Consider the following 22,796-nt stretch of genomic DNA (forward strand, 5'->3'; position numbering starts at 1 on the left):
AAGAAGCCACCTCCATGTTCTCTACATCCCCTGTATCACAGATACTTGGGAGAGGCTCTGGGGGTGGGGGACTGTTTAGAGCTTGGTCAAAGTGATGATGGGCAACATGTAGGTCACAAGTGTTTGTAGCTGGAGGGAAGGCGGAGGGTCAGAGCACCCCTGCAGAGCTTTCCTCAGAAAAGTGGATGCAGACCTTGCCAAGGGCTGGGTGGGAAACTCCTAGTGTAGGTAGTGGGCACCTTGGAGGTGGTGGCTGGGAGGTGGAGAGGTGGGGGGTGTAGAGGGGAGGTGGGGGAGGTGGGGAGATGGGGGGATGGTGGGGAGGTGGCGGGGTGTGGGGAGTTAAGAGCTTCACCTCCCCCATGCCCTTTATGCCTCAATTTGAGGCCATTTGTAGCAGCCATTGGGAAGGCCTGAAGCTGTGTCAAGGGAAAGGAAGCAGCTTTAAGGCAGCAATGCCTCTTGAGTAAATCCCCCTTTCATCAGGCAATGGAATTCTGGGTAAGTTAGCACAGGGGCCGGTAGAGAATGTGTGGTTGTGTGCAGTCCATGCCCATCCCAGGTCAGAGACTTTTGTTGGAGCCCAGCCTTGGTTAGGGCCCCCTTGTCCTGCTAGGTGCTGTGGCCTGCTCGGGTGGCCTTGGCCCCAGACAATGGAAAGATGCGTGGTTGGCTGGGGTGGGCTTGATAGATATGGGAGTGTGGACTCAGAATTGGCTTTGCCCACGGGGGCTGGCCGCTGAGGTCATCTACTCATCTGTCCTATGAGTACCCAAGGGAGGAGGCCGTTGTCCTGCACCATGGCTGGTGCAAGGCTGGGCAGCTGTCAGTTCTACTGCCAGGACTCGGCTCCCTGGGGCTGAGTTCAGAGCATGACCTTGGGGCTCCCTAGGAGAGAGAACCAGCCTCATAGGACTCCGGCCCTCTTGCAGAAGAGTCTTGTTCAGCAGCGCTTAGTAGGCCAGCGGGCCAGGGCAAGCTCCTTGGCTTGGCCTCTTCCCTAGCCAATGGGAGCCCTGGAAGGAAGCCTCTTTCTGGCTTCGGGAGCTCTGCCTGCCACTCATGCCCCTGGCTCCCCTGGCAGGGAGCCTGAGGACACTTATCCTCCTCCCAGATCTCTCAGTGGTTCCAAAGAAGACGATCTACAGCTGAGGCTGGAGGACCAGGGCATAACGAGAAAGGATGCAGAACATGAGGGTAGCTCAGCCTGGGGCCCTTTGCTCAACCCCATGAGAAACCTTAACCCAAATTCGTGTTCACGGGAGATGGGTGGGCCTGAAGACGAGCGTCCTAAGGGACTGGGGCAGAATTATCCCATGGCACATGTCTGAGGCTTGTCTTGTCTTGCCCCATGCCAGAGGAAGGCTGCAGCACAGATGACCTCTTTGCTATGCTGGACCATTTTCGAGGACCACCTCAACTGGGCTTGGCCCCAGGTGGACTTGGTCATCACTTGTGGCCCCTTGACAGGTCCCTAATGCTTCACTAAAAGGGGCAGCTTTCCTGAGATTCCAGAGAAGGCAGGTACCGAAGGCTCTGGGGGCCTTGTGGTTGGTCCCTAGCTTCAGAAGCGGGTGGGTCGTACCTTTGAATAAGGTTTACTTAAGCTTATTGTATATAGAGTTGGCTCTCTAGATCTGGGCATAGGGAGAGGCACAGAGAGAGAGAGAGAGAGTCCCGCTAGAGGGCTGCCCTGACAGAGGCTGTGGGTGAGGGTGGGCCACAGACAGCACTGAGAATGTCGGGGTGGTCCAGCGGATGCTCATCTCTGGATGACCCAGCTTCTCTTCTCTGGGAAGAGTGCAAGCCATCTGGAGGCAGTTACAGAAGGCCCCCACCCCCACCTGATGCTTGCTTCTTCCCAACTTCCTCCGGGGTATCCACAGAGCCTTTGGCGAGTCCCCATGGAGAGAGTGCAAACATTTGGAATTGTCAACCTGGAGCATTGCCAGCTGTCCCCGGAGTCTTAGCGATACATACACAGATGGAGGCCCTGGGGACTGGTGGTGTACAGTCTTCCTCATGTCAGGGTGGCTGCTATCCCCTCTCCCGACACCTGTCCCACAGAATAACGGGCTTACAGCAACTGCTAGCATAGGGTCAGTCCCTCCCTGCATCCAGGAGGTAACATGGCTAGCGCCCCCCCCCCCGGCTCAATTCCTGCTCCTCTAATTTGTCAGCAAGACAGGGGACTCCTTAAAAGGACAGACCTGGCTTGGCCGAGATGAGGCAGATCTAGCAGTCTCCTTGGCAGCGGCCCCCATGTTCTGCTTAGCATGTGGAGGGACCTTCACTAAGAATGGGTTTGGGTGCTGGGAATGACAGCACACGCCTATGAAACCAGCACCCTGGGAGGCTAAGGTTGGAAGATTTGAGCACTGGGCTAGCCTAGGCTACAAAGCAAGAAAGTAAGCAACCATCTTCAGTCTGGCCAAGTCTACTTAAAATAACAAAACATCACAGCTTTTCTTTGTGTGTGTGTGTGTGTGTGTGTGTGTGTGTGTGTGTGTGTGTGTGTGTGTGTGTGTGTACATTTAGGTATGGGTATATGCAGTGTGTGCCTATGGATGTGTATACATACATGCAGAGGCCAGAAGTAGATGTCAGTTGTCTTCCTCAATTGCTCTCCGCTCTATTTTTTAAAGATTTAAGAAAATTACTATGTTTTAACTGTCTGCATCCTGAAGAGGGCTCCCCTGGAGTTAACATGGCTATGTGCTCAGCAACCAGCTAGGTGGCTGGGATAGTAAGTCTCGGGACCAGCTGTCTCCAGTTACAGGTGCACACCGCTATGCCTAGCTCTTATTTATTTATTTATTTATTTATAATACTATGGATCCAGCCTCAGGTTCTCATTCTTGCACACTTTATTGACTGAGCCATCTCTCCAGCTCATGTTGCTTTGACATACCTGATATTTGTGCACACAGTGAAGACCTCCCTGCCGCTGCCACCGAGCATCACAGCCTTTCTTTGTGTGAGCGTGGGGCAGTGTATGAGTTTATTTCTGATAGGTCACTAGTGACTACATCCATGAAAGCTACAGAGACCTTCTCCTGTAGTTCTGAGGCCCAGTGCATTTGGTGGTGGGTGGGATGGTGAGATGCAGGGTAGAGGCAGCAGGCCTCAGAAGGCCAGGGGCGTCAGGGCTGCCTCCTGTAGCCACACGCCTTCTTTTTTATTCTGAGCTGCAATGATCTGGACTGCCCTCCTGTGAGATCCCGTGATGCTGCCCCTGCTCTGCTGAACAACAGTGTGTGTGTGTGTGTGTGTGTGTGTGTGTGTGTGTGTGTGTGTGTGTGTGTGTAAAGGCAGCTGCTGTCCCCCGGGCCCTGCCAGGGCCAGTGGTTCCCCTTAATCCCTTCTCCACTTCTGAGTCCTCCCAGCTGCCCATCAGAGGAAATGGGAAGATGAGCCGCTTGGATGAGTTCTCTGTGTATATCGCACGCACAAATATTTCTCCTCAGCACATCTGTGTAAACATGGCGTTTAGCCTCCCAGAGACCAGGAAACACATGGGCAGAGTGGATAGGGCTTGTACGCAGGAGGTACTTTGAATCCCTTGCTCAGTTGAATCTCATCCCCATAACCTGATTGATTAGACATGGTGACCAGCCTGCTAGGGCCTCGCACCTTCACTTGAGTAGGTCTATTTCGCTTGTCAGGACTAAGCCCAAATTTGACAAGAAGGCTGTGCACTTTCAAAAACACATTGGAGACATGATGGCTTCCGTTATCTCAAAAGAATAGCCATGCCTGTTTCCCTTTGGCTGGGAGACTAGAGAGGGACCTGGCCCAGCGACAAGGCCGCCAGCCTCTCACGTCATCATTCCTGCAGTCTTGAGAGCTACCTGGGAGACATATCTATGCATGTCTCACACATGGATAGCCTGCACAGCATGCAAGTGTCACGACAGGGTCCTGCGTCTATCTACCCAAAGCATGCCTTGGACTCTGGGTACCAGCCTGCAGGCCTCTTGTGTGGACGCCCCCCCCCCTCCACCAAACACATAACAGATTCTCCTAAAGTGTCCATGGGGCTCAGAATGTTCTGGGTGGGTGATGCTAAGGAGACCAAGAGAAGTCTGGGTGGGGCTTTTTGAAAGAGAACATCTAGAAAAGCTGATCTGAGCGCAGAAGAAGCCTTTGAAGACAGGGCCAATGGGCAGCAGGAGGCCTTATCTCCTCTCGGGGCTGGACACAGTGAGGGCTAATGGTGGGATGGAACCTGGGCTTAGGAATGATGGGAAGAAGACAGGCGTGGGTCGAGTGACGTCAGCAGTGTGGGAAGAGGGACAGAATGTCCTCTTGGCTGGGACAAGAGTAGTCCTGACTATGCTCAGCCCACCTAGCTTTTTTCCTTAGCCTTTGTCAGTCCACCTGGGTGCCTGGTCCCAGGTTTCCACTTTACCCCTTGGATAGCCAGATACTCTTCAGGTGGACGGCAAAGACAGGAGTCATGTTTGGAGCCTGATCTTTCCTTCTGGAAAATTGGGGTGCTTTTGTCAACATTGTGTTTGAGGGGAGCCTGTGGACCCCTGATCACTGGCTGGAGCCTGCTGCGACTTGGGATGCAAAGACAATGTGTTCCCACCACAGGCCACTGTCTAGGAGTCCTGTAAGGACTGGCTGACCTCTTGGCTGACTGTTGTAAATTTAAGGGTTGTTGTCCACCCCGTTTGGGAGCTGGGCTGGGCCCGTGATCTCAGATGGCCTGTTTCTCTTCCTCTCTGCAGGGAATGCTGATAGAGGGGCCCCCTGGCCCTGAAGGCCCTGCTGTGAGTGTCTGGTTTTATTTCCCTCTGACTTGTGGGGGGCACTGTGAGGGTAATTTCCTGGGGAGGAAGTTCAATGTTCCTCACTTTTGCAGATACCCGGGCCTACAACTTCCTTAGCTTTGTTTCTGCCTCTCGAGTCTTTGCCCTGAGGCCATATCTGGAACTCTGTCTTGCTTTTGTTTTTAATTCCAGGGTCTTCCAGGACCTCCAGGAACTACAGGTCCTACTGGCCAAATGGGTGACCCTGGAGAAAGGGTAAGAGGCCAGTTCAGTTCCATGACCACATGCCGTGTGGATTGTCTTGCCTTGTCTGTCTCTCTTTCCTCCTCCCTTCCTGCTCTGCCTCCTGTGTTGTTTTTCAATGGAGAAATGACACTAAGAACAACCACTCCTTCCTCAAATTTCCTCCTCCCTAGAGCCACCCAGTGTTACCCCCTCAGGTCTTTATGGGGTTCACTCTCACCTGGCCCTGTGTGTAACTAAACCTGGGTCCGGAGGCAGCCAGCAGTCAACCCTCAGCAGTGGCCCCAAGTGGCAGCTTGGAGGGCCCTGGTGCTTTCTCTGTGCCTCGCAGGAGCAGCTCCTGGCCTGGAACCTACATTAGTTCTCACAATAGACCCTCTTAGTAGAAGTCAAGCCACTGGCTGGGGAGGTTTGTTCTGAGTGGGATGTGAGCCAAGCCCTGGACCATGAGCTTCTTCTGACACCTGGTGGTGGATTGAAGTACTGCAGCCTGTGGGTTTCTGAAGCCCACCCACCCTTCCTTCCTTTCTTCCTTTCCTCCCTCCCTTGTTCCCTTCCTTCTCTTTTTGCCCAATCATCAAATGAATATCACCACTGATAATCAGGCATCCAAGTTGTAGATGAGGTTGTATATGTGTTAAGGCTAGGCATTTGTCCCTGGCTCTTGGGCCAGCACAGTAAGGTGTTTAAGCGGGAGGTGGCCACACATGATGGTGTGGCCACATGGTAGGGTGCTGTGTATGCTCTGCTGGCTAGGGCCTCCTCAAGGCAGAAGTTTGGGCAATGCTGGTAAAGGATAAAGTTGGGTGTCTGTAGATGCAGGGAAGACTGGGAGGGGTTCTGGGTGTCAGTCAGTAGAGGATGGTAAATCTCAGGGGAAGGATGGAAGAAACAGGATATGTGACGACAGGTGGCAAGCTAGCCTTTTGCCTTCGTGGGTGGGGGGGCACCATAAGTTGAGCACTTACAGGAAGGTTTTGTGAACCATCTAGGCTGTCAAAGGGATTCATTTCTCAAGGCTGGGAGATGACTCCTGGGAGAGAAGATCAGATGGCAGCAGGCTGTGAGGCCCAGAAGAGGAGGCTGTGTGGAAGGCACGCAGGAGGCTAGGGTGACCAGCCTGCAGGACCATCAGGAAGAGCTCTATCCTGTCCTCCAGCACCTCACTCAGCCCGGAGAGCTTAGGGCTGCGGTTCTCAGCCCCCATTCTGTGTGGAGACAGCTCGGAGGGCTGGGCTATGCAGATTGATAGGGGTTGACCCCTGCTTTTCTCCAGCTCAAGGCTCAGCCTCCTGCCTCCAGCTAGACACAGTTGCCTGCCTTTCATCTCTGAATGTTTTTTTTTTTTTTTTGGTTCTTTCTAGACAGGGTCTCTCTGTGTAGCCTTGGCCACCCTGGACTCACTTTGTAGACCAGGCTGGCCTCGAACTCACAGCGATCCGCCTGCCTCTGCCTCCCGAGTGCTGGGACATCTCTGAATGTTTTACATCTAACTCAGCTCCCTCACTCCCTGTGCCCACATCCCCCTGTCATGCTGCTCCTTTCTCCGGGTTTCTAGCACATTCTCTGCCATGGAGTCTTGCGTTGCTCTTTGCCTGCTCTAGCCTGTTTTCTGCCCTCTCCTTCTCACTACTGCCACTCATCTCTGTCCCGTTGTCTCTCTCTGACCGGTTTTCTTTCCTCCCTGCCTCTAGGGTCCCCCTGGGCGCCCAGGTCTTCCTGGGGCTGATGGCTTGCCTGGTCCCCCAGGAACAATGCTTATGTTGCCGGTGAGTGTCTGTAACTGGGGGTGGCATTCTCGGTGGGTGGGTCATGATAGAGGTAGGTATGTATGGATCTGTGGTGGCCCAGGAGTTGGGTGTGAGTGGGGTCCACGTAACTCAGCCTGTTACTGGTACCACGAGGGGAAAGGAAAGTCCCACTCTCTGGGTGGGACTCCTGGGGAAGTCTGCTGCAAGGCTCTCTGTGACAATGGCTGGATCCCGTCTCCCTAAAGAACTGACCAGTGATTGTGGGTGGGAGAGGAACAGGGCCTTCGCTGGAAGCTGTGTGGTCAGATGTCATGTAGAACCTTCTGGATGCTGCCTTTCACTGGAGTTGCTATTGAATCCTAAGCAATATGAATGAAGCCCAGGCTCACATTCTCTGTGACAAGTGGAGGATGGTCCCTCAGGCCAATCGTTCAGAGATGAGGGACTTAGAGCTCAGAGAGGAGCTGAGGGCCAGCTGGCCTCAGACTTCCAAACCTAGAAGTTTCTTAGACATAGCCCTGGCAGTCAGCACCCAAGCACCGCCGCTGGCATCGGGGTCTCTGCAGTTACAGGAGACCATGAAGGGAGGGGCACATGCCCTGGACTCCTGTCTGTCCTCTGGAGAGTAACTGGGGCCCTTGTAGAGGTGCCCTCAGGATGGAGGGTTCTAGGTCTGGCATAAGAAACTTGGGTAAGTGAAGGGCCAGGCATAGGCAGAGCCAGACCAGCTCCTCAGACACCTTGCTGTTAATTATTGTCCTTGCCCCTCATCTCCCTCACTGTGCCTGAGCACTATGTCCTCAGGACTGCATTTAGCACTGTGTTCTCAGCACTGCTCTCAGACTGTGTTATCAGCACTGTGCCCCCAGCACTGTGCTCCCAGGACTGTGCCCCCCAGCACTGTGGTCCCAGGACTGTGCTTTCAGCACTGTGCTCTCAGACTGTGTTATCAGCACTGTGCCCCCAGGACTGTGCCCCCAGCACTGTGGTCCCAGGACTGTGTTATCAGCAGCATTCTTTCAGTACAGTGTACCAGGGACAGCTGGTATGGAGGAGTGTGGGAAGTTGGCAGGTTCCCCTCCCCAAGGGCAGACGCTAAAGAATGTGACATTTGCTGCTCATGTTGTCTTCCTATGGTCTGGGAACAAGAACATCAACTGCACTTTAGCCTCAAGATGCATGTTGCACCGAGGGAGACCCAACATAGAACCAGGTGTCCCTGGCAGGTCCCTTGGACCTAGGCTGGTTTCTTTGGCCTCTGGCTACTCTTGGCAGTGATGAGGGCCTGTACTTCATCAGGATGCAAGACAATGAAGGCCCAGGGTCCTTTGCGGCCCAGGCTGGGTTTTAGGTATCCAGGGCTAAAACAGACAGGAGGGCCATGTGCACATGGGTTCTGGGATTGGGAGTCTCTGTTTGCCACTTTCCACCCCTGGTGACTCTTCCCCTTGCTCTCGCAGTTCAGGTTTGGAGGCGGTGGTGATGCTGGTTCTAAGGGCCCCATGGTTTCTGCGCAGGAGTCCCAAGCCCAGGCTATCCTTCAGCAAGCCAGGGTGAGTAATGTGGCCCCCTGGGGATGCGTGTGACAGAACCTGGCCCAAGTGGTTGCAGGGACTGAGTGATTGCCTCACAGTCTGCATGGTCAGGAGCCTAGGGGAGGTTGGGTTCTCTGTGTCTAGCTGCACAATGTGGGCGACTCAAGGAGAATTTTCAGGGGCATCCTGTCCACAACAAGGGGCCTCTGTAGCTCATCTGGCCCAATGGACCCCTCTTATCTGCAGTGTGCAGACACTCAGTCTGTGCCACGCCCTGTACCTGGGGCTAGCCACAGGGAAAGGAACTGCTCGGGGCTCCAGGTAGGGCTGCCAGCTGGTTGACTCAGGCTCCCAGGGCTGGGATTGGGATTGAATGCAAGGACACACCCTAGGAGAGAGATCCTGGACCTAGGGTACCTCACATTGACTCCCCAAGGCTCTTGCATTGGGTCCAGGGTCTCTGGTGAGTGTTGTAATTTTCTCTCAGTCTCTTTATTTTGAGACGAGGTCTCTCCCTGACCCTGAAGCTCATTGATTTGGTTCAGTTGGCTGGCCAAAGAGCACCAGGAAACCGTCTGGGTTTGCCTTCCCAGTACTGGGGATAGAGACAGGTGTTGAACACCTGGCGCTTTGCATGTGTGCTGGGAATCCTAACTCAGATCCTCACGGTTGCCTGGCAGGCAGTTTGACAGCTGAGCCATCTTGCTAGTCCCCACAGAGTTTCAAACTGCAAACTAATCTTCCAAAAGTAAGATGGCACTGTGGTGGGGGGTTGGAGCCCTGCAACAGAGTGGCTTTTTGGGAAGACAAGTTGAACCTGGGTGGTGGCTGACAGGGGCCACATGAAACCAGGGGGTCAGTGAATGACAGAGAGTCTAGGGTCACAGGCTCCCCCATGCACCGCACACATCTCTCTCATTGCTGCAGAGTACACAGTGCCTCTTCCGGAGACAAAAGTCTCAAATCCACAAAGAACATATATGCCTCAGCCTACTCCCCAGGAAGGGAGACCACAGTTTAGATAAGATACAGGGTGGTCCACAAGCAAGGATCTCCCACAGGCTTGAAAAAGAGGAAGGCGCTGGGGACTTGGCCACAGTGGAGCTGTGGGTAGCACTGGCTTCTACATCTGTGTCCTGTTTCCCTGTGGAGATGCTGAGAGCCCAGAAATGGGCCAGTGAACCTCCAGTCTTTCCTGTCCTTGGCCACGTGTCACAGAACAGGGGCCAGAAAACCAGGACAGGGCCACCCAGAGCCTTTTTCTGATATCCTCTCTTTTCCTTTGCAGTTGGCACTGAGGGGCCCAGCTGGTCCAATGGGTCTTACTGGGAGACCTGGCCCGATGGTGAGTGATTGGCAGGTCTGGGGCCAGTGGGTGGAGAACACTGGATGGCCCTCTGCCTGGCACCTTTGTTCCCAGCTGGGAGTCAGTTCAGACATGTGGCCTCTTGGAGCCATTCCATCCCATTGTGGGAGCATGTGTCAGGGGGTTGGATGTGATTGGGGTCATTTGAAGGATTTGGGGCCAGTTCTTGGGAAATAGGTCTCAGTTTAAACATGATGGGAGGATGGGGTGGTCCCTCCCCACCTCTGCTTCTGAGCTCCACCCTCTCCCTGTGAAGGACACACTCTAGGCTCCTCTCTCTTTTCTCTATCACAGAGAACACAGCAGGTTAGGGACTGTTATTCTAGAGGCCTGGAGATGTCCACAGAGGCTGAGCCTGTGTAGCTATGCCGGCTACACTTTTGGCTGATGAGGGGTCAGCTTCTGTGTCCTTTAGGGGTCTTCTTCCTTAGACTTCTGTCCCAGTGTCAAAGGTTACCCCAGTGCAGGCCAACCCCAGGGGTTGCTGTCCTTCCCTGCCTGGCCTGGGTGTCTCAGCTCGGCTTCCTCTGGGCCCTCACAGTACAGCATGGATGCTGTGTATCCAGGGACCCTAAGCTGTCATCCAAGTGTCAGATACATGCTCTGGGCACTGGGAGTAGGGCCCGGCAAGGACACAGCCACCTTTTAGCCCTTCGGAGCTGAGGACTGAACCCCAAGCCTTGCACTTGCTAGGCCAGCACTCTGCCACTGAGCTAAACCTCCAACCCTAAGGACACAGGATCCTTATAGCTTTATACCACTGGCTGACTTGGTCGTATGCTACCTCTCACCCCCAGGTCTGGGCTTAGTCCCCCGCATGCGGAAGGTTGAGGCCAATCTCCCAGGTGCTCTTATCTCGAACTAACCCATAGGCTATGCACAGTGTTCCAAGTTGGAGGCTGTCAAAATCATGGGGTAAAAAGTCCTGGGGTAAAAAAAACCCTTCTCCTGGGATTCTACTAAGTACCAGGAAGAGACCCTGGCAGCTACTGGTCCCTCTGCCTCCTGGAAGTCATGTTTTTTCCTTCGTCACAGAAAGCAGGCTTGCCGTGATTAGGGCTCCCTGCCTGCTATACACACAATGTCCCTGTGTCACTTGTCTGGTACACACTAATATGGTATGGTCTCTCTAGGGTCCTCCTGGGAGCGGAGGTTTGAAGGGTGAGCCAGGAGACATGGGGCCTCAGGTATGTGTGAACCTACCTCTGCTTTGCTCTCTGGGGTGTGGCTCCTGGTTGCTGGTGGTGGTTCGATTGCTAATACTTCTCCAACAAAAGCAGAAAGAATTGTTACTGACACTATAGAGCAAGGTGTTTGTGCTGGCTTCACTAGCCCTCACTTAAGGCAGTACCTGTGTCCTGTCACCAAGATGTCCACATGTGGGCAACCGGAACAGTGAGCCTTAGGCTAGGCTGACATGCATGGGGATGAATGAGGGACATATCCTGATGCTTTGTCCTCTGATTTCTGGCAGGGTCCCCGAGGTGTGCAAGGTCCACCTGGCCCAACAGGAAAGCCCGGAAGACGGGTAAGTGCTGGGCTCTATGAGCATGTCCAAACCTGAGGTAGACTGTCCCCTTAGGAACCTCATCGTCCCGTGTCCACCTCCAAAGCTGTGTCTGTGTGTCCAACAACAAATACTGGGGTGAGATGGTTGACCTGTGCCTAAAGCCATCTCCCAGATGGGTCACAGCAGGCACTGGATCCACATTGTTGGTTGTTGATAGTGGCCCTCGCCTTTGGGGGAACACTTCGTGCCTCCTCTCCAGAAATGGCTGTCTTGGCTCCTGCTCAAGCCTTCCTTCAGCCCACTAGCTTCCTGAGATTTCCTGTTGAGAGTGCTGTCCTCCTGGATGGATCCAGTTGGTTTCCTCAGGAGCACAGCAGCTTCAAGATGCCACGCTAAAAAAGTGATGCCCACACCCAGGAAGGCTAGCAAAGGCTTAATTAGCCCATCCTGTTACTACAAACAGCCCTTCGCACGCATTGCATATGTGCCTGACCATGAGCCCATGGGTAACACCCCCAAGACATGATCAGTCATCATCAGGAAATGGGAAAGAAGAGGCTGGTGTGCTGCACTAGTGATCAGGGGCTTGTCAGGGAGACCCTGTGCGCTTGTGCTTCTCTCTGTTGTACTGTAGTCCTTATACAGACTCTGTTTTTTTAATTATTTTTTTGTTTTTTGTTTGTTTGTTTGTTTGTTTGTTTGTTTTTTTGAGACAGGCTTTCTCTGTGTAGCCTTGGCTATCCTGGACTCACTTTGTAGACCAGGATGGCCTCGAACTCACAGTGATCCACCTGCCTCTGCCTCCCGAGTTCTGGGATTACAGGCATGCACCACCACGCCCGGCTTTATGCAGACTCTGCAAGTCCAGGCTTGGCCTTCAGACCTATGGCAATCAACTGGGCACCCTGGGTTTGCTCTCGGATATTTTCCATGCCTGGGGAGCAAGTGTGAGAGCAGACAAAGATGGGTGGCCAGCTCACCATGCAGTGCAGACCCTGGCCTTGAGGTCACTGTGTTGTCTGACTGGGACACACACCTTGTGGACCTGTCTCATACTCACTCAGGTATAAGTGATCAAGAGAGGCCTGGAGCTAGCCAAATCTTTGGTCTTTAATTTTCTTCCCAGTGGTAGCAAAGACCTGAGCTTCTCATGATTGTCAGCAGCACGTCCCTGGAGCCACAAAAGCAAGCTTCCTCTACTGGACCTCCCAAATCCCGTCTACCTTCTCAAGCCTAAAAGGACAGGTGGCATCAGGCTCCTGGGTCAAGTCCCAGGGAGGCAAACACTATATTTTTATTTGCTGGCCATAGCATGGCCTCGAGGTGTTGGATCTGGGTCCCCTGTCCAGTCTGGTGACACTGGACAATCGCCTTTGGCTGGAGTGCTTTTCACGGTGACTCCTTCGGCTTGGTTTTCTGGGAAGCTGCTCCCAGAGGATGTAGAAGGCTGGCTTTTCTCCCATATGGACTGCTTGTCTCTTCTGTTCCAGGGCCGAGCTGGGAGTGATGGAGCCAGAGGCATGCCTGGACAAACAGGCCCCAAGGTAGGCAGTCACCCTACACTCCTCATGTCAGGGTCTCCCATTCACCATCATCGCTGACGTCATATTGATGACATAACCCTCATGTTTGATGAGCGGTGACTCTAGGGAGTGCTGACTCACTTTGATGAGTCCCTCTAGTGTGTGTGTTGAGAGGACAGATTGACAGGCGAATTGCATGGGTGAGAATCAGTCTCCTTAAAGGGGCAGGTGCCCTCTGCATATGGGCAGTGAGTGAGGTGGGGTGAGTTGTGAGAACCCCTTGAGAGTGTGCAGGTAAGCAGGCCACACCCTTGGTGGCAAGGCGGGCCAGATGATCCCAAGTCTAGGGGACATGAGTTTTCCTGTCCTGCCTTGGGAAGTCAGGACCTGGGCCTCGTGGGGGAGGGTAGACACAACCTGTGGGTGAGCAGCGGCTTCTGTGCTTGCAAAGGACTCGTATAGACATGTGACAGCTGTGGATCCCTGATGCTGTGGACCCTGGCTTCATCCCTCTTCCTGTGACCCTGTATAGATAGAATATCTCCCACATGCCTGGGTTGCCAGGAACTGTCACTCTTCAGTGCATCTGTGCTGCGTGCCCCTGGATCCAAAGTCCTTAATGTTTCCTGTGAACCCTGAGCTAAGGAACACAGAAAGCTGTGGATGACAGGAGGAAGAGAATCAGACTGTTCTGTCAAGTAGTTTATGCTCTTTTAAATATGAAGTCACAAAAAGCCACACATACCCTATTCTGATATTATCCTCCTGGGCTTGAACACCCACAAGATGGGATGCTGATAATGGCATCTATGAGGCTGGAAGGCAGGAGCCAGGGTTCCTGCAGGTGGAGATGCTGGGGCCTCTAACAGTGAGTGTGAGCACTGGTGTGTGACAGCCCTCAGGACACAAGGCTGCAGCCATCAGGACAATGGGACCACTCCTGCTGGGGGAGACTCAGAGCAAATGAACACATGCTGACTTTGCAGTGGCCACTGATAAACTGAATGTCAACATCCCCAAGGATGCCCTGGCCTTTGTCTTGGGGACAACAGTGCTCCTCCCTTTCTCACCTCTGCCTTGCTTGGGGATAGGAGGTGGCATATACAGTCTCCACAGTGGCCTGGCACAGGACGGCTGTGCAGAGGCCACGAGAGGACACTAGGTCCAGGGTGCTCTGTTAAGGGTGTCAGTAGGTCCTACTGTGCGTGTGGTTTTTGATGCAGCTCTCTTGTCCTTGCAGGGTGACCGTGGCTTTGATGGTCTGGCTGGGTTGCCGGGAGAGAAGGGCCACAGGGTGAGTATTTGCTGTGGGATTTGGGGAGTGGGCCAGGTGCCCCCATTTTACAATGGAAGCACTGTGGCTGTTCACACAACTGACCCTTGGAATGAAGTCTCTGCTGATGGCGACCTAACCCAGAGAAGTTCTGTTTCCTACCTGTGGCTTATAAGCAAGTCCAGCAGGCACTTCATCGCAGGGTATCACAGAGGACTCGGAAGTGAGGAAATAAGTGTGTTAGAACTAGTTTTAGAACCTTCTAGAACCAACTTTCTATCTAAGGGAGGCTTCACATTCATGGGAAATCCAAACAGCTATCACGCGCAGGCTGTGGCCCTGGGAAGGTGGGGCAGTCTCAGGGGCCTGCTGCTAAGCGGGGCTGGGCTTGGGCCACCGTGGTGCCTGCCTGCCTTTCTCACCCGTAGCTGGGAGTGGATCCTCTCTAACCTGCTTTGCCTTGAAGTAGATTTATTTGTCAATTTTAGCATTGTTTGGGACATCCAGGCACATATGTATGTATGTACAAACATGTACACAGATACCTTCTCAGGCATACACACAAAGGCACAGGGACACAGATTCATCCATACACATATACATATACACACATGCATGCACATATCCACACTCACACACATTCATACACTCATACAAACATGGAGACATGTATGCATACATACAAAGTATAATAATATAGGGCCCAGAAACATGTACACACATTCACAAGCACATAAACATACAGACATGTACACAGAGACATAGGCATATAGACACCCATGTGCATATACATGTATATACATGGGAGTACACATGTATGTAAACAGGTACACATGGACAGATTTACCCAGTCACACTCATACATATAGGCAGATGTGGGGACACATGCGTATATAGTACATGCATGTGCATATACATATATGTACACAGATGCAACAATACAATCATGCATACACATGGGCAAAACATACACACACATAGAAACGTGGGCATAAAGCATGCAGATATGGGTCTTACAGTGAGAAATGCCTGTGCTCTGAATACACTGAATAGTGGTGCTGGAACTCACCCACAGCTGCTGCCTCTATGCTCACTCATAATTACATGAAAACAAGCTCAGAGTCACCAATGGCAGTCTTTGTCTGGGGTGAGCGGTGGGAGGAGGGTGTGCCCTCATTTTGAACAAGTGATGAGAGCACACATTGAGCACCTACTACAGGCGAGGCTTGGAGCTGCAGGTTTGCGTGAGGTAAAATTAGCCCTGCCCCTCACCTTGGTGCAGGGTGGTCCTTTCTGTGGGAGGGACACTGAGTGCCCAGTGTCCCTGCATGTTTGTGGCTCCTGCTAAGCCTCTTAGGTGCTCAGTCTGATGATTCTGCCATTGTCAAGCTACCCAGATGGGACTTGGGTGCAAGGGCCACTAGACTGACCCCCCAGCATATGCCCTCCCAGAAGAACTGGCCTATAGGACCGAGGCTTAGAATTAAGAGGACAGAGAAGGAGGCTTGGGATGGTTGTGGGCAATCTGTTCTGCACTGGTTAACTTTGACTCTGGTTGACTTGCTAGGGTGACCCTGGTCCTTCTGGCCCGCCGGGACTCCCAGGAGATGATGGAGAAAGGGTACGTATCTCTCAGCATCCTTTCCCTGAGTTTCTACTGGAAAACAGACAGGGTGGGTGGTTGAGGGAGTGCGGGTGGGGGGCAGTGCTGGGGAAAGGGAGCATGTGTGTTGGCCTGGGAGGTGGCTGTGTGCTCCTGAGACTGAGGCAAGGTGCAAGCATTCATTTTATTTTATCCTTCTTGCCATTGAGGGTCAAACTGTCATGAGTTTCAGGAAAAAAAGCCTCTAACTATAGGAGACAGGTGCCCTGGATCCTGTGGAGGGGAGATGCCAGGGGCTTAATGAGCTCAGTGCCTCTGCTGATCTCATCTAAATGAGGTGTCAGGGGGAGAAGCAAGGGCTCGGGAGGGCAGGGGATGGAGGGATGGAGGGAAGTCACTATCTCTGGCCCCAGAGGGAGGGAAGGGTGAAGTAACTCAACATAGGAATGGAGAAGGGAGGGACGGGCTGGAGTCTGGCTTCTTAGCCTGGGCGTCTGTTCCCAGAGCACTCCTCAGTGTCCATCCCAGGATCCTCAGTGGCTGGGGGCTGAGCTCATAGGCCACAGCACAGGTGTGCGTGGCAGAGAATATGGGCTCCCTGAACTATTGCTAGGAGCTCAAGAACCCCAGGAAAGTGGGAGAGAGACAATGTCCTGTCCAGATCCCAGACTTTGCCAGGGAGTTTCCCATGTCTCGACCTTGGCCTAATTAGCTGTAAGCTGAGGAAGGAGAGGGCTACTTTTGGATGCTCCACCCTCTTGATTTAGGAAATTTGAGTGTGGGTTCATATGCATGCATTTGCATACTCAGCTATCTACGTGTTGTGTGCGCATATGCCTTTGTGTACATATGTGCATACACGGCATGTGCATACATGTACACTGCTGTGTAAGCAGAAGTGAACTAGGTGTGTGCACGTGCATGTGTGTGCATCTATGTATGCATGCTGTATGTGTGGCTGCACAGTTATTGAATGGGGGCAGACATGAGCATGTGCGCACACACACAGGTTGTATGTTTTGACTGTATGTCTTTGTGTATGAGGAAAGCAGAAGAGCTGAGTTGTGTGATAGGGAGCAGTGTCTTGGCTAATAGCCCCAGGTGGGACCCAGGGGACCTGGAGCCACCATCCCATCTCACGTCAGGAAGCAAAGGCTCTTCTGAGTTTGCCACTGGCTGCTTGGACCCTGGTAGACCCTGCGTTCACTGCAGTCTGCCTGGGGCTCCTCTGCCTCTCCTCTGACGTCCTTGTTCCTCAGTTTCTGTTACTCATGAGGGTGGCTAAGGCCTTGAACTCAACAAGTGTCTGCCTAACTGCCCTCGCTGCAGCTTGAATGCAGCTGGCGAGTAGGGCCTGCTTCCAAGCCTTGCTGTTCCCTGCAGCAGCTGCTCCCTTTGCAGCTCCAGAGTGAGGACAGGGGCATCTCCTAAGGGACAAGCGTTAGCAAATTAGCTCCTCCGCCTGAGGAATGGGCAGAATCTTGCTGTGTGGTATGGAGAGATGGCCTCTGGGTACCCAGGCCTCAAAGCTTGCCCTGACACATCCTTTTCTTTCTCTTCCCTAGGGTGACGATGGAGAAGTTGGGCCCAGGGGCCTGCCCGGGGAGCCTGTAAGTTGCTGGTGGGTGGGACTCTGGGCCTCAGCTCCATAATCAGGAATTGATGGATGGATGTGCACTAGATTAGAGAGCTTGGTCTGGGGGAGGGGGCAAGTGACATTTGCCCAGGAAGGAACAGAGGGGTGACACTATGGGCTGGGCGACTCTAGGGAATGTATACACACCCCACCCTTTCTACAGGAGGAAGCTGGGCCCTGGAGAGTTGTAGCAAGTGCTCATGGGCATATGATTCCAGGGGAATTATGCCAGGTGCCTGAGTGCAACATGGAGAATGCTCAGATGGTTCATGGTGGACACTCAAGTGTGTCAGAGTAGACAGGAAGACCCAATATAGTGTTCATTCTGCAAGAATCTTAGGAGGTGCCTAAGTAACATGGTGGTAGAGCATCGTGGTAGGTGTCCAAGGTGCCATGGCAGGCACCCAGTCAGCAGTCATAGTGGGTGCTGGGACAGTCAAGAGGACTGAATAGGCCTGAGCTTGCCCCAGGCCTGGCAACTGCACCCGCCACCCCCTGCAGGGAAAGCTGCCTTTTTGCCAGCCAACTTGTATTTAGGCTTAAAGCAGATTTTCCCAAGGTCAAAAGGACATTAATTCCCCATCATTTACCAATGCTCAGAACCTTCGTCATCCAAGTCGGGAGGTCGTTTGTATCTGGTGAAGTTAATTGATGAGCTGTGCTGTAAATGCCGCACAGGGCAGAGCATGGGGTCAGCATGCTCAAGTTCGTTTGGGATGTATTTATACCCCTAGATGTCTGACTAGCCACTGAGGATGATCCATCAGTGCTGTTCTCTTTAACACACATCTAAGTGGTGCCTTCTGGGTTACTAGTGTCTCAATAAAATAAAACAAAACAAAACAAAACAAAAGAAACCCCCCAAACAATAACAACAACAACAACCCTCCCACAAGTATTAAAATAATAAAGGGCGCATTTAAGATGCAGAGAATGTGAGGAAAGAGTTTTATTGTTGTTTTTGCTTTTATTTTGTTTTTTGCTTTGTTGCCATCTAAAAGATTCTGTCAAAATCAAGAGCACTTGAGATCCAAGTGCCTTGGATGAAGCCTTGAATTCCCAAGGTGGGCAGCTCTCCTAGAGCCGCCCCATACCCACCTGAGACATCAGTAGTGCCTCAGGCCAGTCCCTTGGTTTAGCCTGCAGTCACTGTGCACAACCCTTCCATGCCCAAGGGAGGGGAAGATACTGTGACTCTCCTGAGTAGCTGTCCCCAACAAGGCCCTGAAGTTTCCTGCAGGCGTGGTGTCTTCTGAACCAGTTCCTTGCTCCCTTGAGCTCTGTCATCCTAGAAATGACACCATTGCATGTGACTGGGGAGAGAGATTGAAGAAGGACCCTGCAATAAACACAGAATCCAGCAGTACAATGTAATGTCATGAGTTTTCCACGGAGAGAATGTGTGCTCACCTCCCTGAGTGTCAGAGGAAGGCAGGAAAGACCCTTCCTTGAGGACATCCCTGCTGCCCAGCTGAGCCCCTCCATACCAGGAGCTCTCTGCCTCTGGTTCCCATGGCCAGGTAGAGAGGAGGATGGGAGAAATGGAAAGTGGGTGTGACAGGATCTTTCTCAGGACTCTGGATTCACCAGCTCAGCTCTAGTAGGGCACAGGGTACCACCGGGTATGGGCTACACACGGCAGACAGGCAGGGCAGGTCTCTGGGTTTCATCCTTCCTTGTCTTTTTGTCTTGCAGGGACCACGTGGTCTGCTTGGGCCAAAAGGCCCTCCTGGCCCTCCCGGCCCTCCTGTAAGTTCTATCACCTCTTTGGCATTATGTGTCCACCTTATGACCCAGAAGACCCTCTGTCCCAGCTAGTGACACTGGGGTCATGGAGCCGTGCTGATCCTAGTACTCACCAGCTGTGGGCGTGAGGGGCTGTGGGTCCTTCATGCTCACATGTGAAGAACAAGGAAATGGATGGGGCTGAGGCAGTTGGCCTTGAAGCTCTTCTGGGCTTTTCAGTCTCCCTTTCTGGCACACAACTCTTGATGGTTCTTATTTTTTCTATTATAAGCAATGCCTCAGAATGCCACGTTGTCTCTCTGCTTGAGAGACCTTCCAGCATCTTCCTTTGGGAGTTCTGGAAAGACGTAGAGGGTCATGGTTCTGAAAGGGGCTCTGTTTGGGTGGGTCAGACTGGCCCTACCCTCTTCAGACCCTCTGAGAGATTTTTCTAGAACTCAGGGTCTGCTCATATGAGGGTGCTAGGGCCTGATGGCTCAGCTGGCTTATGGTGTAGGGTTAGTATCCCCAGCTGTGAGGGGTTGAGAGTCAAGTCCACCATCTCCCCAGAGAATATACTCCACCTCTGGACCGTGTCCAAGAATGCGGAGTGGGGTTGCTCATTCTGTGTTGAAAACATCTCTTTTCTTTATAACTCTCCTGCAGGGTGTAACGGGTATGGATGGCCAGCCTGGCCCAAAAGGGAATGTGGTGAGTCCCAGGGTCGCATGACCTGGCTTTTGGTGATGGTTTGTGGGCACAGTCCCTGCCTGTCTGGGCTAGAAAATGGGGTAGGTGAGTGGGCACTTTAGCCTCTGGCCCATGGCCTGGTGCTGCCCCCTGGTGGCAGAGCCTCATGCCAGACTCCCAAGTTGATATGTGTTTTCCAAAGTCAGTTAGTTCAGCTGGAGCCAGAAGTCAGTTCCACCAGATGAGTCTATTAGCTCTATTTCTATTTCAAGGGCACAATTTCCTACTAGTAGAGTATTGCGGGGTCAGCTTCTGTCACACTTTTCCGCCTTAAAGAGTCCATGTGCTCTCTGCTGAGGCAAGTCCTTAATCCTATGGGAGTACGGTTCTGCCTGCTTTCAGGGGCAGCACCCCTTTTCCCTAAAGCTGTTTCCCACACATTGACTCCTGGGACTACTGGGGGACAGTTCAGAGCAGGACAGAAAGATAAGATGTAGAAATGCTGGGGCTGGAGAGATGGCTCAGAGGTTAAGGGCACTGACTGCTCCTCCAGAGGTCCTGAGTTCAATTCCCAGCAACCACATGGTGGTTCACAACCATCTATAATGTGATCTGATGCCTTCTTCTGGCCTGCAATTTTACATACAGGTAGAGCACTGTAAACATAATAAATAAATCTTAAAAAAAGAAAAGATGTGGAAATGGGATTCCCCAAAATGGGGTGTGGTTCCTAGGTCCTTTTCTCAGGGCCTTTGCTTCTGTTTCCTATAGGGTCCCCAGGGAGAGCCTGGGCCTCCAGGACAGCAGGGTAACCCTGGTGCCCAGGTAAGTGTCCTAGGAAAGGTGGCTTAGGGCATCAGGGGTGGGGCCAGGTTCCGGTGAAATGCCTGGGAAGTACAGACTTACCTCTGCCATCACAAGATGGTTAGTACCTGGATGGGGGGTTGATGAGTGGGAAGATGACAGAGGGCGAGGAGGGTCCTCTAGTTAGTCTCCTCATTTCTCTCTTGGTTCTTCCTCCTAGGGTCTTCCGGGTCCCCAGGGTGCCATTGGTCCTCCAGGAGAAAAGGTAGGTGGGACAGATGTGTGAAGAGGGGCTGCCTTGCCCATGGGCCACACTTCTGTCCAGGCCTGGGAGATCTGTTGGCCTTCACTGGCAGCATGTGCACCTTGCTCTCTGGGAACCACGCATATCAGCCTCAGGGAAGATCTTGAATCTTTCTCATTAATTGATTCATAGATTCATACATCCGTCCACTATGTGCGGAGGTACCAGTTTTAGAAGTCCTTAAACCAGCACACACTGTTAAGTATGAACTATGTGCCATTTATCAGAAGATTAAATTGGGTGTCCTATTTCGTTGAGTTTTGGTAAATTTGGCACTTAGACTTCTAGTGCCTACTGTGTCCCGGGACACTCGTCCTTCCACCGGCATCACAGGATCCAGGCACGGGTTAGTACAGGACATGCAGAATGTCTAGGTCTTGTCTAGCAAGAGGCACTACAGAGGGTGGTTCTGCAGGCATCCAGTTCCTGGGAGAGCTTGTTGAAATGCAGCCAGCCAGCCTGTGCTAGGCCTGGACCTTACTGAGAGTAACATGAAGCAGTGGTCTGGTGGTCCTGTGGCTGCCCCGCCCTTTGTAGGAGGGATTCCACGGATGCTGCTGGAGAATCCATCTGAGGAAGGCACTGTGCCAGGAGCAGCTTCAGAAGGCTCCCAGGACAGCAGCATCTGCTCAGGGGATATGAGGGAGAAAGATGATTGGGGGGGATGGAAGGGGGCTGCTCCCATAACAGAACTGAAGGTTCTGGTGAGGGAGGCATCTCGATGGGTGCAGGGGGAACTGAATGCTGGGAGCAAGGACCACAGTAGGTATCCTAAGTGACAGTGTCTGAATATTTACTTTGGGGGCCTATAGAGAAGGGTTGGACATCCCAGGGAAGGAGTAAACATCAATGATGCGCCTCACAGACTGTCTGGTTTACATTAGGGTCCTTTGGGGAAACCAGGTCTCCCAGGAATGCCCGGTGCTGATGGACCCCCGGTGAGTAGTGCCCCCCCACCTCCAGGAAGCCCCTCTCTTCCCCAGAGGGGAACTGGGAGCACCATTGCCTGAGCGATTGTGGGTGAAGACCATGTGCCCTGGTGTTCTGACTTGAGTGATTTCTAGATGCGGGGCAAGCTTTCATACCGTGTTCCTGTCATGGAGGGGATGTGACTACACAGAGGGAGAGCTACTGACTTGTTAGGGTGTGCAAATTAGTCCCCCTAAACTCAACATCATGTCTGAAACTGTGTGGAGGACTAGGCTGGGCTCCAAGCCATTACACCTGTTACCGGTGTGGGAAGTGAGGGCAGGGTGTGCCAGAGGTATTTTTAGTGTTTACACATTGAGTTTAGGCATGGTGGGGGAAATTGGAGTCTGGGGTGGGTGGGTAATTCGTCTGCAGTGAGCACAGCTGGGAGCCAGATTAGACAGTACCTGAAAATAGTGAGTGAGTGAAGGGTCCAAGCTTGGGGGAAGTAGGCTGTGCAGAAAGGGAGGCATAGAGAAGAGAAAGCATTAGGGGTGTGTGTGTGTGTGTGTGTGTGTGTGTGTATGTGTGTGTGTGTGCTGCCATTCTGCCTGAAGATGTTGCTGCTTTGAGGGATTTTTAATTTAAATATTTTAAAGTAAATTATTAAATCCACCCCCTCTGATTCCCCCCCCCCACTATTTCCCTGCCCCCAGGGTCACATGCTCTCTAGTGTTTAGTGAAACTGAAAGGATGTATCTCAGAGATTGAGATGAGATACATTAATTATTTATGGCTGTTTTATTTATTGTTTTAATAAAACCATTTAATAAAACTAAATGCATGGGGTGGATGAGACACTGATTAAAGTGATTGCTGCACCAATGTGAGGACCCCATATAAATGCGGCGTGGTCATGGTGTCCACGTACACTTCCAGCTTTGGAAAGCAGAGACAGTTCCATTGGCAATCTCTGCGTCTGAGACACCTTGCCTCAGGGAGTGAGGTGGAGCAGTGGTCTGGGTGACTCCTCACATCAGCCTCAAGCCTCTATGTGCTCACGCACACATACATGTGTCTATCTACATACATATAAATATACACATATACACACATGTACACCACACACTCGCATGCAAAAGTAGA

The 22,796-nt window shown here is 52.5% G+C and overlaps 1 protein-coding gene across 1 annotated transcript in view; it reads left to right on the forward strand.

The window, feature by feature from the left end:
* Col5a1 (collagen type V alpha 1 chain) overlaps positions 1-22,796 on the forward strand; it is a 148,011-nt gene that overhangs the window by 61,180 nt on the left and 64,035 nt on the right. The window contains 16 exon segments of the mRNA XM_051166957.1: positions 4,737-4,778; positions 4,971-5,033; positions 6,716-6,790; positions 8,233-8,325; positions 9,596-9,652; positions 10,807-10,860; positions 11,148-11,201; positions 12,674-12,727; positions 13,947-14,000; positions 15,547-15,600; positions 17,148-17,192; positions 18,914-18,967; positions 19,610-19,654; positions 20,405-20,458; positions 20,658-20,702; positions 21,626-21,679. Coding sequence (XP_051022914.1) covers positions 4,737-4,778; positions 4,971-5,033; positions 6,716-6,790; positions 8,233-8,325; positions 9,596-9,652; positions 10,807-10,860; positions 11,148-11,201; positions 12,674-12,727; positions 13,947-14,000; positions 15,547-15,600; positions 17,148-17,192; positions 18,914-18,967; positions 19,610-19,654; positions 20,405-20,458; positions 20,658-20,702; positions 21,626-21,679 — 897 coding nt within the window.

The sequence above is a fragment of the Acomys russatus genome, chromosome 24 (assembly GCF_903995435.1).
Source record: "Acomys russatus chromosome 24, mAcoRus1.1, whole genome shotgun sequence".
Taxonomy (NCBI): Eukaryota; Metazoa; Chordata; class Mammalia; order Rodentia; family Muridae; genus Acomys; species Acomys russatus.